This window comes from Nannobrachium achirus, assembly GCF_963921795.1.
Source record: "Nannobrachium achirus genome assembly, chromosome: 23".
Taxonomy (NCBI): domain Eukaryota; kingdom Metazoa; phylum Chordata; class Actinopteri; order Myctophiformes; family Myctophidae; genus Nannobrachium; species Nannobrachium achirus.
In genome coordinates this window covers 43,656,715-43,675,737 of record NC_137830.1, presented here as the reverse complement: position 1 = coordinate 43,675,737, position 19,023 = coordinate 43,656,715, and the positions used below count along the sequence as shown (strand labels likewise).

General features: G+C 45.7%; 1 protein-coding gene across 1 annotated transcript in view; it reads left to right on the top strand.

Moving 5' to 3' along the window:
* The window catches only part of celf2 (cugbp, Elav-like family member 2), a 130,843-nt gene that overhangs the window by 102,063 nt on the left and 9,757 nt on the right, over positions 1 to 19,023 (top strand). Inside the window, exons 8-10 of the mRNA XM_080754394.1 lie at positions 388 to 516; positions 7,102 to 7,275; positions 9,856 to 9,999. Of these exons, the coding sequence (XP_080610520.1) occupies positions 388 to 516; positions 7,102 to 7,275; positions 9,856 to 9,999 (447 nt within the window). The remainder of the gene's footprint in view (positions 1 to 387; positions 517 to 7,101; positions 7,276 to 9,855; positions 10,000 to 19,023) is intronic.

The window sequence follows — 19,023 nt, the reverse complement described above, 5'->3', positions numbered from 1 at the left end:
CGACGATTAGTTCTATGCCAATCAGACAAATTGAAACACCTGTGTTGGTCCTAAACATGGCCATTGTAGGACTACAAATGAAACCCGTGAATTGTAGTTTGGACAGAGCCGAACCGAATTAAACTCGACTCTTAAAAAGTGGAGCATGCGTCGGCCCTATAAGACGCCGCCGGTTTCCCCTCGGCGACATGCCCTCGTTTAACGTGCTCGCTTCTCTTGTCTCTCGCCCCCCACTCTCCCTCTCCACCTCTGTCTTCCTTTCTCTGTTTTTTCCGCTCTGTCCATCCACGCCTCTTCTTCTTCTTCCGCATTCTCTCTCTCTCTCTCTCTCTGCTCTCTGCTCTCCTCCCCACTCGCTCTTGGTGCCCCCCCCCCCCTCCCCCCCAGCAGCGGGTACCACAGCTAATTCCAACATGGGCGCCATGAACTCTTTGACCTCTCTGGGCACCCTGCAAGGCCTGGCCGGGGCCACCATGGGCCTGAACAACATTAATGCACTAACAGGTAGCATCAACAGTAAGTATTTACACCTGCCATCATCATCGTCAGCCACACCACCCACCCACCTCCACCCAACCTCCACCCCCAGTCAGGGACGTGCTGGGCCCCTGATTCAGCCCGGGAAAAAGAGTTGGAGAGGCCCTCATTGCGCGCTATAAAGAGAGAGATCTCTCTATAGCGCTGCTGCTACTCAAAGATTTGCCATATTCAGATCATGACAAGTGACAAGCCAGTGGGCCAATTATGAGTTATATTTCGTCGTTGTCGGGTGGAAACCTCATACGTCCAAAACCGTTTGTTTTGTATTTATCATTTTAAAAATGATTTAAACTAGTGAAAACAGCAGATCTACAAGCACACAACACCTCGCGGCTGTTTTCACTACTTTTGTGCAACGGCCTTGTATGTATACAAACTTGGAGATACGAGGTATCTGCCCGACAGTGACGATTTACTTTGTTGGCCGCCCAGCCCCCAAAATGGAACGAAGGCCGACAATTTATTTAATTTTTTTTTCCTAATGGCCGGTCCTGGACCGGCCGGGAATGAAACGGCCATTCGGGAGTTGTCCCGCTTTTCCCAATGGCCAGCACGTCCCTGCCCCCAGTGTTGATTTTGACTCGGTTTTTGGTCTTAGTCTTTTTGAATGAAACGCGATTTAGTTTCGGTCACATTTGAGTCGTTATTTTTTGTCGACTGATTGAATGTCGTAATACATTCGTCGACTACATGTACAGTTGATTTTGGCCTTGATGGCTTCGTAATGGCTGATTTTTAAACGTTAAACTTTTTAAACGACACCCGAGCGTAACAACACTTCAACGCTACAGAACCTGTGCAGAAAGATTAGGTGGCGCTGTAACGGCCCGGGGTTAAGGTTAAGGCTCGCAGGTTTGGCACACCCTACTACTAATGAATCTATGGAATTGATAATAAAAGTTACTTTTAAATATAAATCCATGAATGTCTCTTTGTCTATCTGCGCAGTAAAATAACTACAAATGCAAAATTTAACAAAATGGTCACTTTAACAAGGTATTATAATTATATTCTCCCTATCTTGACAAAATGGTATATTCCCAGGTTCCGCAGGTCAGCTGCACAGGTGCAATGCATAATTTAATTGTGGCACGTTTACTAACATGCTAAATGTAGCTGCACTTGAACAACCATTCCAGGCTGCCATATCCAGCCCAAGAAACCGTGGAAACCTGTGTAAAAAACTGACAAAACTCGTTTTGTCAGTTAAAATAGCAGATCTACATGCTCGCACATGCTCACAACGCCTCGCAGCGCGAGGCGTTGTGAGCATGTAGATCTGCTATTTTCACAATAGAACCGTGTTATACAAAATGTAATGCCTCTTTTCCATGAGGATTCCCATCTTTGCCATACCCTAGCTTTTGCTGAACTGACGCCACTTCATCCATCCATCCATCCATCCATCCATCCATCCATCCATCCATCCATCCATCCATCCATCCACCCATCCATCCATCCATCCATCCATCCATCATCCATCCATCCATCCACTCACTCACTCACTCACCCACTCACCCACTCACCCACTCACCCACTCACCCACCCACTCACCCACTCACCCACCCAACCACTCACTCACCCACTCACCCACTCACCCACCCACCCACTCACCCACCCACTCACCCACTCACCCACTCACTCACCCACCCACCCACTCACCCACCCACTCACCCACCCACCCACTCACTCACTCACTCACTCACTCTTCCATCCGCTTCCTGGTTGTGTTTGCTATGAGTGGCGGTGTGCTGTCGTGACCATGTCAACGTCGTGATGTCTCACCTCGTATTGTATTGTGTGTGCGTGTGTGTGTGTGTGTGTGTGTGTGTGTGCGCGCGTGTGTGTGTGCGTGTTTGTGTGCGTGTCCGTGCGTTATTTGTACCTCGTTGAAAATGTCATTTGACGATAGTGGTCTGGAATAAGATCCAATAGATTAGTTTATTTGAAAAACAATAACATTACAGTTAAAAGCAGCCGCGGACGACACACAATAAACTCCGGTACTTTTTTTCCACTGTGGTCCTCTTTACACTCAACAAAACATGCGAACACAGGGTGACTGACATGTGCAATAAATCAACACGATTTTTTGACAATACAATACTTGTCGGGTGAAAACCTTGTATGTCCAAAACCGTTAAATTGTTTTAAAAACGATTTAAACGAGTGAAAACAGCCGATCTACAAGCACACAACGCCTCGCACTGCGAGGCGTTGTGTGCTTGTAGACCTGCTGTTTTCACTACTTTTGTGCGACGGCCTTGTATGATGAAGCAGAGCTTTGCTTTGCGATAAAATGTACAAATTTGAAACCTGGAGATACGAGGTTTCTGCCCGACAGTGACGAATACATTTAAACACAAAAGTAAACAGCCCAGCCCCTTTTATCTTAAATATATCTAAATTGAAATAAAATGACATAAAATGAATATACTACCTGTAATGACATTGGAACCTTTTCTAGTAACCAGAGCTTAGTCAGACCTTGCCTACTTACTTTGTTGGCCATCGTTTTGCTGTCCAGGTGTCCCTCCAGCTCAGGTATTTCACGGATGTCTTCCACACTAACCAATTCCTCACTTAACGTGATCTTAAAGTCGGCCGTCCTGCCGACAAAGATTGCTTCCGGAATTGCTTCCGTTTAGAAATTACAGAGCTGATTGAAGGGGGAAACATTCACTCGACCTTCGTTTATACACGTGTGCTAGTCCACGCGGAGTATGGTGTGTGTGTGTGTGTGTGTGTGTGTGTGTGTGTGTGTGTGTGTGTGTGTGTGTGTGTGTGTGTGTGTGTGTGTGTGTGGGTGGGTGGGGGTGGGGGTGTGTGTGTGTGTGTGTGTGTGTGTGTGTGTGTGTGTGTGTGTGTGTGTGTGTGTGTGTGTGTGTGTGTGTGTGTGTGTGGGTGGGTGGGTGGGTGGGTGGGTGAGGGTGGGTGGGTGAGGGTGGGTGGCCGTGTGCAGGGGCGTCACACCAAATTCTGGGCCCTGGGTACAAGGATTCACTGTGGGGCCCCCCATGAATGTTAACTATTGAAAAATAGCAGATATACAAGCTCACAGCGCGGCACCGAGTGCAGCGCTGCGAGCTTGTAGATCTGCTATTTTTGAAAAAATTGTGAAAATGTGTGCAAGAAACCTATGTTTCCATGTCAGTGGTGCTCAAACTTTTTCATGTCAAGGACCCCCAAGATAATATGTATTTGGCCACGGACCCCCACCTAAAAATATTTAGTTCCAGGGACCCCGCCAGAAGCAAAATTTGAGTTACAAATGTTCGCACACATTTTCACGACTTTTAAAAAATAGCAGATCTACAAGCTCGCAGCGCGGCACTCGGTGCCGCGCTGTGAGCTTGTATATCTGCTATTTTTCAATAGCTAAAGTTACTAGGGCCCCTCCACCTTGGGCCCTAGTAACTCAGTCCCACTCCCCCCCCCTTGTTGTGACGCCCCTGGCCGTGTGTGTGTGTGTGTGTGTGTGTGTGTGTGTGTGTGTGTGTGTGTGTGTGTGTGTGTGTGTGTGTGTGTGTGTGTGTGTGTGTGTGTGTGTGTGTGTGTGTGTGTGTGTGTGTGTGTGTGTGTGTGTGTGAGACGTGCTCTGATAGTGATGGCCACACTGTCTGGTCTCTCCGCCCTGCCTTTCACCTCTCGGGAAAATGGTCTGGGGTCTTAATCAGCGCTGTTATGACAGCTGAGATCCTGTACTAGCAGCCGTTCCCACCACATTATTCTCCTCTGACCTTTACCGCTCCTCCGCTGGAGTAGCTGTATCCGCTGTGTGTAAATCATACACACACGCACATATGTACGCACACACACACACAGAGACGGCTAGTTTCCCCGTTACATGTTGTCCATGCGCAATGGTCTCGCTCGCCCCAAAATAGCCGAGCTCACGAGAACTTGCCGTTCCCCACCCCATCCACCCACACCCACACCCTCTCACACGCCCCCCCCCCCCCCCCCCCCCCCCCCCCCCCGCCAGCCTCATTTAAACACATCTAGGCCCCCTTAATTGAATTGCAAAGGTCACCGGTGCAATTATTCCTGAATAAATGAGTGACCTATAATTCGGAAGCTCGGCGGTGATCATTTATTTCACTGTGGTCTGATGGGCGAGGCGGTGGCAGGACGTTGGGCCAATGTCAGACCCCCCCCCCCCCCCCCCTCGCCCCCCTCCCCCTCCCCCAGACGAGTCGCCCTCCGCCGCGGTATTAAGCCGTAACACGGCGCTAATGAGTGTCCCCATGTTTACTCCTCAACCCTCGCCACTCCCTCTCTCTCTCACACGGAGACGTTAACCCATACATGGGCAACTGGCGGCCCGGGGGCCACATGCGGGCCCCCACCTTCACTTAGTGCGGCCCGCAGGTTGATACTGGAATACCGATATATTATTATTTATTATTATTTTTATTTTTTTTCCTTTTATTTTTATACTTTTTATCCCATGATTTTGCAACCCATTTTCACCCAGTGCCAATTGCCTATGTAATCCTGGGCTCTGCTCTCCCTCTGCCGTGCCTGGGGAGACAACGGACTGACCTCATGCTTCCTTCAATGCATGAGTAGTCCAAGTTGATGTTACCATCCAAACATGACCTGCTTTAATTCCTTCAGTCTATATTAGTAGCTTAATGAATAGTATTAAAATGTTTTTTTTTCTTTTTGTCCAATGTATTTATTTGTATTTAAGTTCATAAAGTTAACATGAGTATATAACTAAATGTGTTTGAGATTAATTCAAAATGTTACATTTCAGGATTCCAATTCAAAAATAACAAAACATAATTCAGGATTCCAATTCAAAAGAAGCAAAAATACCAGATCTACAAGCTCAAAACGCATCGCAGCGCGATGCGCTTTGAGCTTGTAGATCTGCTATTTTTGCTTCTTTTGTATGAGATACTAGATTGACAAAGTAGGACGTAGCAATATGCAATGTGGCCCTCTGGAGTGAAGGTGGAAATATAGTGGCCCTCGCCATCATCAAAGTTGCCCACCCCTGCAAACAGGTCAGTGTTGGCCTGTCGGTGGTTTGTCTCTAACATCGTCTGCAGCCAGATAATTCCTCCGCGGTCGGAGTACAGGCCGGAGGGCGGCGCTGAACTAAAGGGCCTCTGAGTGCTGCCATTAAAGAGCGCTGGAAACGGTGGGCCGGGCTATCGAGGACACTTGTCTCTCCACCCACATGTGCAGTTTAAACTTTTGAAGAGAGCACAATAAAAACGGTGGAGGCGGAGAGGTTGTCATAGCGATTCAATCCGGTTGTGTCTGGTTCCCTGCTTCATCCGGTTGTCTGCGTTGCTCTTGTGCACGGTCAGGTCAGGCTGTCCCATCTATTTGTGCGTGCGTGCGTGCGTGCGTGCGTGCGTGCGTGCGTGCGTGCGTGCGTGCGTGCGTGGGAGAGTGAGAGTGAGAGTGCGTGGCTGCGTGCTTTATGTTCACGCAGAAGTCTGATTTAATGGTGTACAATCGTGTGCTATCATTGGCTGTGTTCATATACAGTGTAACTGTGTTCATATGACTCATCTTGTTATGTTGTGCCTGTTGTGTCCTGTGTCATGATGACACGTGAACCAGTTAAGCCCTAATACTTAGCTGTAAAACAACAAGCACCGTGGGTCGCCCGGAAATAACCGACTTTAAAAATTCTGCACTGTACATTTATTAATTGTGTAGAGAGTCCACTGTTGGCCACTAGAGGGTGCTGTTAGCTTGACAGACAACTAGTGTGACAGAAGTGTGACAGACAACTGCTGCAGGTTTTTTATAGTAACAGCTCCCTACGGTCACAATAAGAAAGACTAGCCAATCTACAAGCTCACAATGCACCGCCTTGTGAGCTTGTGTTTCTGCTATTTTTGCTCATTTTTAAAAAACTAAAACAGAATTATTGTTATTCATTTACCCAAATTAGGGATTAATGTGGTTAACTGTGGTGTTTTAACGTGTGTACAGTACACTGTTGACGTGTACTGTACAGTCTGTCAGTCAGTCCGTCAACGTGTGTATTCCTGTCTGTTGCGTCCACTATTTGTGTAATGTTTTGTTTTACATGTGCGTCTGTATGAACATGACTGTGTGTGTGTGTGTGTGTGTGTGTGTGTGTGTGTGTGTGTGTGTGTGTGTGTGTGTGTGTGTGTGTGTTTTGTTTTCATCACTTTTGGGTACTAAAAACATGTTCACACAGTCACATGCAGGGGACCACCTACATTGTGGGGACAAAATAGTAGCCAGTAGGTCCCCATAACGGTTAGGGTTAGGGGTTAGGTTTAGGGATAGAGGTTATGGTAAGGCCACAGAAAATTAATGGAAGTCTATGTAATGTCCCCAAAAGTGATGTATACAAACCTGCGTGTGTGTGCGTGCGTGCGTGCGTGCGTGCGTGCGTGCGTGTGCGTGTAAGTGTGCGCGTGCGCATGTGTACGTGTGCGTGTGCGTGTGCGTGTGCGTGTGCGTGTGTGTGTGTGTGAAACACAACCTGGGAGCGCTAATGAGTAAGTGCACTCTTCTTTCTTCATTGTTGGGTTTTATGTAAAGTTGCTCAAATGCTCTCAGGTATGGCGGCCCTTAACGGAGGCCTGGGGGCGGGGCTGTCCAACGGCACGGGCACCATGGACGCGCTGACGCAGGCTTACTCAGGGATCCAGCAGTACGCGGCCGCCGCCCTGCCCACCCTCTACAGCCAGTCTCTGCTGCAGCAGCAAGGGGCGGCCGGGAGCCAGAAAGAGGGTCAGTATAAACTAGGGCAGCTGTGCCCAAAAGGTAGATCGTGATCTACCAGTAGATCACCAAGACTGTGCAGGTAGATCACATGACATGCCCCTAAAGATTTAAATATAAACACAAATATGTATAAGCAAAATCACAAACCCGTTTTCTGTGTATCTGTCACTTGAATTAAGTTCAAGAAGGGCCTCTCAGCTCCCTTCATGGCTTTTAAAGTAGGCAAATCCCAAATGCAATGGTTCTGTTTTCAAGAGTCAGTAAAGAACCCGAAAACCTACCACTTCCATACACAATGGGATGAAGACTTTTCCCTTACTATGTCCTTATTTTTCCCCACTACTATTTACAGTAAGTGTGTTTGTCTTGTATGTAAGTGCCAGCGCCAGTGCCACTATTCCAAACCCCCTTAAGATAAATTGTTTTTTGGGAAGGTAGATCATGTTGAGCTGGTCATTTTAAAAGTAGCTCTCAGGTCACAAAAGTGTGGGCACCCCACTATAAACCCCAGGACAAAGATCCACTCATCCTAGACAATCCACCCTCCTGGCCCCAAAACTGTGGAATGAACTCCCTGTCGCACTTAGAACAGCAGACTCACTCCCTGAAGACCCACCTCTTCAGACTCCACCGAGGCCCATATAGCACTTACCGTTGCACTCACCTACCCCAACGACCAACTAAGCCAGTGGTTCTCAACCTGTGGGTCGTCCGGGACCCCCAGGGGGGACCCCAAATGATTTGGGGTGTTCCCCAGAGGATTAGCTTAATGTGCAACATTGTTTTCTCTCTCAACAGTAAACAAACCAACATAACGTTTGAGTATATAGAGGGTACATGCAATTTAAGGACTTTTTAATACCTCTAAAATGACAAATTAAACATTGGCCAAATTGTCAAATATTAAACGCAGAAATTGTCAAAATACTTTACTTCACTTTATTTGTCCGCAGACCACCATTTGAAAAGATATTTGAAAATAGACGATCTACAAGCTCACAATGCCTTGCATCGCAAAGCACAAAACACAGCTGAAAAGTAAAATAGGACTGTTTAAACTGTTCCTCATTTTGCTGGGGAACACCCCAAAGGACCCCCGGGGGTCCCCATACCCCACTTTGAGAACCAGTTCATCATAGGGTTCTGCCTTTTAAAGCAAACATTTATCATCAACTGAATTAATTGGAAATACTGAAGTAATGTTATGGTGGTGGGTGGGGGCAGTCTGCAATTGTATAGCATTACACAAGCTTGACAAAAATGGAAGCTGTTTTTAGGCTGCTCTCCAATTAGCAGCTAGCATAATATCATTCATATAAAAAAAGAAATCGGGGACTTGGATGCTCCCTGACTGTTGGCACTGGCAGTAGTTAATACGAATTCATAATTTTACGGTCAAAATCTGTCAGCTGTTTAATTTGGCAACGGCATTAATCTTGGTGCAGTGCTGTTCCGCTCTCATTTCTGGGTGGATTAGCTGCCTCTGTTGTGATTGAGCCCATGTACCAGGACCAGTGGTGGTAAAAGTACCCTGGTAGGTTACTAAAGTATTGGTATCAAAAGTACTTAAATGTCCTGTTTCTCAAGTTTACCACATAAAAGTTATTAAAAAAATCTTTTGGAAAAGAGCAGATCTACAAGCTTTCAAATAGCCAAAGTATAAAATGTATATAGGGCTGAAGTGGTTCATGTATGTTTTGTAATAATAATCAAAATCTAGTAACTAAAAATAATTGTAGCGGAGTAAAAGCGCAATATTTGTCTCTGAGATGTATTGGAGTAGAAGTGTATAAAGTATTGAAATTTGGACATACTTTGGTAAAGTAAACCTCAAAATTGTAAGTACAGTTGTACTTAAATAAATGTGCTATTTTCCACCACTGCATAGAGCCATGGTGTGGGTCCTCTTTGGGACTATCATTTTGATTCCACTTTGTCAAAGAAGTACTGCTGAATGTACCCTCATTTTGCCTGAGATGACCTAGCATGAACAAGCCCTCTGGTTACAATACAGTAAGAAGAGCAAGTCAGCATTAGTCCAGAGCTGTATATCCCTGAGCTAGCGCTTTTCTTTTTGCCTGGAAAAGAAGTTGTAACCAGGTTAAAATCTAAAAGGTCAAATTCTCTTGTCACACCAATTCCGTGTCCGTTTGTACAGTTGGTATGTACAGACTGGTAGATTTGTAACGATAACAATGTCTGTATTATCAGGAGTTCCAAATTGACCCTCACAGTTTCTGTAACTCTTTGTCAGTGGTGCTCAAACTTTTTCACGTAAAGGACCCCCAAAATGTTATATATTTGGCCACGGACCCCCATCTCAAAATATTTAGTTCCAGGGACCCCCCCCCCCCCCAGAAGCAAATATCTGTTTAAAAAAATACATATATTCAAAGACTTTTCAAAAATAGCACGGCACCGAGCTTGTATATCTGCTATTTTTCAATAGCTAAAGTATAAAATAATTCCAGGCCCCTCCACCTTGGGCCCCAGTAACTCGGTCCCACCTTCCCCCCTACCCCTTGTGACGCCCCTGAGTCCCTGACCCGTTGGCTCACCTCCCTGCGTCTCTCCTCTGCCGTGCAGGTCCGGAGGGTGCCAACCTCTTCATCTACCACCTGCCCCAGGAGTTCGGAGACCAGGACATCCTGCAGATGTTCATGCCTTTCGGAAACGTGGTCTCTGCCAAAGTCTTCATTGACAAACAGACAAACCTAAGCAAGTGCTTCGGTACGGGCAGTGCGCACGCACGCACACACATACACACACACACACACACACACACACACACACACACACACACACACACACACACACACACACACACACACACATTCAACACAATTCAGTTAAATTCAAAGGAGCTTTGGCATGAGAAAACATATGTTTACATTGCCAAAGCAAGTTTCAAAATTGTATAAAACTGTTGAAAAAGGGGAACATATATACAGTTGTAGGGGTACAGCATTGTGTAAACGGCTATGTCGCTTTTCGTCGTTATAAAATTAAGTTATATATCGTCGCTGTCGGGAAGAAACCTCGTATCTCCAAGCTTCAAATTTGTATGTTTTTTCACCAAGTAAAGCCCTGCTTCATCATACAAGGCTGTCGCACACAAGTAGTGAAAACAGCCGATCTGGTAGATCTGCTGTTCTCACTAGTTTAAATCATTTTGAAAATGATAAATACAAGAACGGTTTTGGACATACAAGGTTTCCACCCGGCGACGACGATATACAGGGTATAAAGCTTTTTGAAACAAATAGCAGCAATCTTTTGCAGTCACTTTGGAACAAAACGCCTCTGAATTAAAATGCATAGCAGCTCTGGTTATATGCGGAGTAGGTCTAGAGGTCACTCAATGGTTTGTAGTGAATGTTCTGAATACCAGTAGAGTCGCTCGCCGGAATGAAGGTCGCTCGGAAATCCCGGGTGCGTTCGGAAATGCGCACTCAACGCACCGGTGTGCTGAGTGCACGCGCTGAACGACCCTACTCAGAAGATGGGGTTTGGCGGTGTGGTGTTATGATTGGTTGGTTTTCATGGAGGTGTCACGAGCGCTTCTCAGCTGTGAACATTGGAGGAAATTATCGCAATTATGTGCACCATTTGCGGCTTGATAGGTCCTTTTGGGGTTTATTGTTACACACATCAACGTGTAAACTAACAGCAGGAAGGCCAATGTTATGAATTAAATTACCTTTCAATATCAACGGTACGTTTGCATACTTAGCAACTGCTGCTTTTCAGAAAGTTTACCTTCAGAGTTCAGACTGAAAAAATCAAACCTCGGTTCGAAGTGGAGTGGTGAATCTGAGCGTGCGTGCGTGCGTGCGTGCGTGCGTGCGTGCGTGCGTGCGTGTGTGTGTGTGTTGAGTGTGCCTGGCCTGCTAAACAGCACCCCTCCTTTAACATGTGTGTTGTGTGTGGCCACTAGAGGTATTGCCAGGCTACAGACATAGCCAGCCAGCCAGCCACATAGCCAGCCACCCACAGACATACCTGTCTATTGGGAGTGCTTTCACCACTCCAAAAGCGCACCGCTGCCCCTTAACTGGTCGTTCGCACTCACTACACTGACTGATTGATTGATTGAAGACTTTATTAGAAGTTTGCACACATTTCGGCGACATTACTGGTTTCCGTTTGCGCGCGCACACACACACACACACACACACACACACACACACACACACACACACACACACACACACACACACACACACACACTTCTTTTTTATAAGACCTGATCTACAGATCGCTCCGTCCAGGGTACTTTCTCATTTCCCGTCACTTTCTCCACATTGGCTGGCCTGGCACTGTAGTTGGCTAGGCGTCAATGTCCTGTCTGTTGTCACGGTTACACACCCCCCAGGCTATGGGATCGATAGACCTGATCTACAGATCGCTCCGTCTCCGTACTTTCTTATAGAGCCCTGCATTGGGAGCGGGACTCGCAGGACCTAACGCGAAATGTTGCGGCGCGGGGCGGGCGGTATTCAAATACCTGTGGTCGGGAACGGGCGGTGAAAATAAAAGCAGCTAAATCCCGCACTCCCCCACAATACACCAGATATAGAGCTTATATCAATACTTTGCCAAGATATGAATATGTCTACATGCGGACAACGCACTTGGAGTCTCTCTCTCTCCCCCCTCGGCCGCCTCTCTCTCTCTCTCTCTCTCACCTGTGCGCAGCTCATCGCGGCGGTGTTGTCGCCCACAATATAATATATAACTATTTATAATAATTTATGTCCCGTCGCAATATAAACACTTTCCCTGCAAGCAACTCCTCACAAATGCCCCTCCCTCATGCACATTCATTCTGTTTGGTAATGGTTTTGGATCTCAATGGAATAATAGATCTAAGCTGCAGGACTCCACAATGAGTCTTTGTTATGCTAAAGAAAACGACAAGTGCGACCTGGTATATAATGACTGTTGTCATTTCTAGTTTTTGTTTGTTCTCCTTTCCTTCCTTTTTATTTCTCTCTCTGTCTCTGTCTCTCTGTGTCTCTCTCTCTCTCTCTCTCTCTCTCTCTCTGTGGCGTCAGTTCAGCAAAAGCTAAGGTATGGCAACATTACTGGTGTCTTGCACGTGCGCGAAACACCAGTTATGTTGCCATACATTAGCAACAGGCATGATGTTGATGATTACTACTATCAGTGGATACCGGGGAATTTAAGGAGCCCGTGTCTACTACCACAACTGCAACTGCGGTCCAAATTGTTAAGCAAAGAGCCGTCGGCGACGAGGTCCCGCCTCTTTCGCTGAACGCTTTGGTTCCCAAGGCGACGCGTCTATGGAGCAGACGATTTAGGCGTACCGTGGAAAGGGACCTTCTGGCGTAGTACAGACGGCTGCTATGGCGGCAGGTTGATCAATCGAAGCGCTGATCATTTCCGGTTGCCGTTGTCATCTGCCGTCGCCGTACTGCTTAAATATCCTATTATTATTTTACTGCAGGCACAAGTAAACAATTGTCTAATACACTTGAATAAAATTGCCTCTGCTGCTAATTAACAATAATACATTGCAGCTGTGCTGACCTACTGAACCGGGGAATAAACCATTTGTCAAGATAGGGGGGGATACAAGTGTTGTGGAGACTATGATACCTTGTGAAAGCAATAATGTTGTTCTAATTGGCATTGTAGTTCGTTTAAAGTAATTAAGTAACAGAATAATCAACACAGATATTCATAGAGACATTTGTGAATTTATTTTAAGAAGTATATTTTTTTTTTTTTCCTGGAGCCAGCTACCATACCTTGGAACAGAAGACGGTGGCTCACAACTCATTTTTAGTCAGGGCATTCACCAAATATTTACTATTCACTATTCGACGTTGTTCACCGAAGTCGAATATTCGCTTATTTTATTTTATTGTTTTCTCTTTAAAAAATATATAGTTTATAAAGCTTGGCTAGATAGGAAGTCATAATAATGAGTTGTCAATGGCCCTGGTGGATGAATTTGTTAATGCTCTATACCAGGGGTTCTCAAACCTTTTTAGGCCGTGACCCCCAAAATAAACATATTTGAACTGACGACCCCCACCCTGACAAGCACTTGGAATTGTAGGTATTACATTTAATGTGACTCGGTTACGCAGATAAATATTGTGAAAATAGCAGATCTACATGCTCACAGCGAGGCGTTGTGAGCATGTAGATCGGCTATTTTCACAATGTTCGCCTCTTGCTTACTTAAAGGTGATACACCATGAAATTTCACTTTTCCTATTTTAAAACCTTTTTTTGGGGTCCCACTAGCACCTTCTATCCTCACAAAGTCCCATTTCTGACCGTTGTGTCTTTCTCTAGTTTTGGGAAAAAGCATCCCACAGGTTCTCAAAACAGGCTGTCCAGATTTGCTGCCATCGATGGCGTCATCGACGGCCGTTTTTGAAGAAAAACTTTTTATTTTTTTCAAAAATATTTCTTTTTCAAAAAGGGGGGGGGGGGGGGGTGGCGCAGTTCAGGCCAAAGGTGGTACTGCAGCTGAAAATGCTCTGAGAGCCATTCAAAAATGAGAGGCTCTCTTCAGGAGTGGTAATTTAACCTCAAACCTTTTGAAAAACGTTTTTGGGACATAAACAATATGACATAAATACTTTTTAAATGCATGGTGTATCACCTTTAATATTTGACAGTTTGGCCAGTCCTGTCGAATATTCGACTATTCGAATACTTAGAGGTCGAACAATTCGAATACTAAAAATCACTATTCGTGAATGCCCTACTTTTAGTAGCTCCAATATGTACCAGTAAGACTCCCTAATCGGGAGATAAGCGACCGTTGGTCGCTTATCTCCACAAATATCACAACCTCCACCTCTCACGTCATACGGGTAGCCATAGTTACACCTGGAATGTTGAATCTCCATATATGGAGATAACCTACGCATCACACAAAGTCTGACCTCACCAGCCCATACTTGGGCATGGACGACTTATATCTCCATATACGGAGATGGCCATATATGGAGATACGATGACATCACAGAGTCCACAGCTGATGATGTGGCGTGATGTCATACAATACACAAACAAGCCCTATATAAAGGGGCAATTCTCACCAGGGAAGAGAGTATTGCCTGGAATGTTGAATCTCCATATATGGAGATAACCTACGCATCACACAAAGTCTGACCTCACCAGCCCATACTTGGGCATGGACGACTTATATCTCCATATACGGAGATGGCCATATATGGAGATACGATGACATCACAGAGTCCACAGCTGATGATGTGGCGTGATGTCATACAATAAACAAACAAGCCCTATATACTGATGCGATACGATGACATCACAGAGTCCACAGCTGATGATGTGGCGTGATTGCGACCGTCAGGGAGCAGTTTACTATGAAAACCTCCACCGGCCGTCCGTCCGTCGGTCGGTCACACGTCACACGTCACACCTTTGCCCTGCTCATATCTCCGCATCAGTATATAGGGCTTGTTTGTTTATTGTATGACATCACGCCACATCATCAGCTGTGGACTCTGTGATGTCATCGTATCGCATCAGTATATAGGGCTTGTTTGTTTATTGTATGACATCACGCCACATCATCAGCTGTGGACTCTGTGATGTCATCGTATCTCCATATATGGCCATCTCCGTATATGGAGATATAAGTCGTCCATGCCCAAGTATGGGCTGGTGAGGTCAGACTTTGTGTGATGCGTAGGTTATCTCCATATATGGAGATTCAACATTCCAGGCAATGCTCTCTTCCCTGGTGAGAATTGCCCCTTTATATAGGGCTTGTTTGTGTATTGTATGACATCACGCCACATCATCAGCTGTGGACTTTGTGATGTCATCGTATCTCCATATATGGCCATCTCCGTATATGGAGATATAAGTCGTCCATGCCCAAGTATGGGCTGGTGAGGTCAGACTTTGTGTGATGCGTAGGTTATCTCCATATATGGAGATTCAACATTCCAGGTGTAACTATGGCTACCCGTATGACGTGAGAGGTGGAGGTTGTGATATTTGTGGAGATAAGCGACCAACGGTCGCTTATCTCCCGATTAGGGAGTCTTACTGGTGTCATACAATAAACAAACAAGCCCTATATACTGATGCGGAGATATGAGCAGGGCAAAGGTGTGACGTGTGACGTGTGACGTGTGACCGACCGACCGACGGACGGCCGGTGGAGGTTTTCATAGTAAACTGCTCCCTGACGGTCGCAACTAAACTGCTCCCTAACGGTCGCGATAACCACACCTGGGGGTCTATTAGAGTAATGTTAACTCCATAGACACATACAAAACATATTATAACCACACCTGGGGGTCTATTAGAGTAATGTTAACTCCATAGACACATACACCAGTAAGACTCCCTAATCGGGAGATAAGCGACCGTTGGTCGCTTATCTCCACAAATATCACAACCTCCACCTCTCACGTCATACGGGTAGCCATAGTTACACCTGGAATGTTGACTCTCCATATATGGAGATAACCTACGCATCACACAAAGTCTGACCTCACCAGCCCATACTTGGGCATGGACGACTTATATCTCCATATACGGAGATGGCCATATATGGAGATACGATGACATCACAGAGTCCACAGCTGATGATGTGGCGTGATGTCATACAATACACAAACAAGCCCTATATAAAGGGGCAATTCTCACCAGGGAAGAGAGCATTGCCTGGAATGTTGAATCTCCATATATGGAGATAACCTACGCATCACACAAAGTCTGACCTCACCAGCCCATACTTGGGCATGGACGACTTATATCTCCATATACGGAGATGGCCATATATGGAGATACGATGACATCACAGAGTCCACAGCTGATGATGTGGCGTGATGTCATACAATAAACAAACAAGCCCTATATACTGATGCGATACGATGACATCACAGAGTCCACAGCTGATGATGTGGCGTGATGTCATACAATAAACAAACAAGCCCTATATACTGATGCGGAGATATGAGCAGGGCAAAGGTGTGACGTGTGACCGACCGACGGACGGCCGGTGGAGGTTTTCATTGCGACCGTAAGGTCGCAGTTTAGTATGAAAACCTCCACCGGCCGTCCGTCGGTCACACGTGCGGTCGACCGCACGACACACGTGCGGTCGACGTGTGATGAGGTCACGATGAGTCATCTATGCCCAAATATAGATTTCTAGGTCAGATGGCCCATAGAGTTTGTGATGTCAAACCTAGCAACCCAATATAAACAAACCTGATGTCAGACCTGAAGTATCCTTTTATACCCATATATGGAGATACAGAGATCTCCATATATGGGCATATTAGAAAGCCCATATATGGGCATATACGGATGACATCAGGGATATCCATATATGGGCATAAAAGGGACAAGGGCTTACAGTTAAGAGATCTCCATATATGGGCATATCAGAAAGCCCATATATGTTCATATACTGATGACATCAGGAATATCCATATATGGGCATAAAAGGGACAAGGACTTACAGTTAAGAGATCTCCATATATGGGCATAAAGGGACAAGGACTGTTACAGTAGATATAGAGATGTCCATATATGGGCATAAATGAACAAGGACTGACAAACACTGAGATCTCCATATAACCTATGGGAATATAAGGGACGAGGACTGTCAGCTTGTAGACCTATTTTCTAAATATTGTTGTACATTAAAAACTTGAAATGGGTCGTTCTGCATAGTACTTGGGATTTGTTGATGTAAATGTTCACATAGAGTGTAATAATTGGTAAAACAAACTTTTGGCCTATTTGTGGAGATAAGCGACCAACGGTCGCTTATCTCCCGATTAGGGAGTCTTACTGGTAGTAAACTGCTCCCTGACGGTCGCAACAACATATTACCAGTAAGACTCCCTAATCGGGAGATAAGCGACCGTTGGTCGCTTATCTCCACAAATATCACAACCTCCACCTCTCACGTCATACGGGTAGCCATAGTTACACCTGGAATGTTGAATCTCCATATATGGAGATAACCTACGCATCACACAAAGTCTGACCTCACCAGCCCATACTTGGGCATGGACGACTTATATCTCCATATACGGAGATGGCCATATATGGAGATACGATGACATCACAGAGTCCACAGCTGATGATGTGGCGTGATGTCATACAATACACAAACAAGCCCTATATAAAGGGGCAATTCTCACCAGGGAAGAGAGCATTGCCTGGAATGTTGAATCTCCATATATGGAGATAACCTACGCATCACACAAAGTCTGACCTCACCAGCCCATACTTGGGCATGGACGACTTATATCTCCATATACGGAGATGGCCATATATGGAGATACGATGACATCACAGAGTCCACAGCTGATGATGTGGCGTGATGTCATACAATAAACAAACAAGCCCTATATACTGATGCGATACGATGACATCACAGAGTCCACAGCTGATGATGTGGCGTGATGTCATACAATAAACAAACAAGCCCTATATACTGATGCGGAGATATGAGCAGGGCAAAGGTGTGACGTGTGACGTGTGACCGACCGACCGACGGACGGCCGGTGGAGGTTTTCATGGAGATAACCTACGCATCACACAAAGTCTGACCTCACCAGCCCATACTTGGGCATGGACGACTTATATCTCCATATACGGAGATGGCCATATATGGAGATACGATGACATCACAGAGTCCACAGCTGATGATGTGGCGTGATGTCATACAATAAACAAACAAGCCCTATATACTGATGCGATACGATGACATCACAGAGTCCACAGCTGATGATGTGGCGTGATGTCATACAATAAACAAACAAGCCCTATATACTGATGCGGAGATATGAGCAGGGCAAAGGTGTGACGTGTGACGTGTGACCGACCGACGGACGGACGGCCGGTGGAGGTTTTCATAGTAAACTGCTCCCTGACGGTCGCAATAACCAGTAAGACTCCCTAATCGGGAGATAAGCGACCGTTGGTCGCTTATCTCCACAAATAGGCCAAAAGTTTGTTTTACCAATTATTACACTCTATGTGAACATTTACCTCCACCTCTCACGTCATACGGGTAGCCATAGTTACACCTGGAATGTTGAATCTCCATATATGGAGATAACCTACGCATCACACAAAGTCTGACCTCACCAGCCCATACTTGGGCATGGACGACTTATATCTCCATATACGGAGATGGCCATATATGGAGATACGATGACATCACAGAGTCCACAGCTGATGATGTGGCGTGATGTCATACAATACACAAACAAGCCCTATATAAAGGGGCAATTCTCACCAGGGAAGAGAGCATTGCCTGGAATGTTGAATCTCCATATATGGAGATAACCTACGCATCACACAAAGTCTGACCTCACCAGCCCATACTTGGGCATGGACGACTTATATCTCCATATACGGAGATGGCCATATGGAGATACGATGACATCACAGAGTCCACAGCTGATGATGTGGCGTGATGTCATACAATACACAAACAAGCCCTATATAAAGGGGCAATTCTCACCAGGGAAGAGAGCATTGCCTGGAATGTTGAATCTCCATATATGGAGATAACCTACGCATCACACAAAGTCTGACCTCACCAGCCCATACTTGGGCATGGACGACTTATATCTCCATATACGGAGATGGCCATATATGGAGATACGATGACATCACAGAGTCCACAGCTGATGATGTGGCGTGATGTCATACAATAAACAAACAAGCCCTATATACTGATGCGATACGATGACATCACAG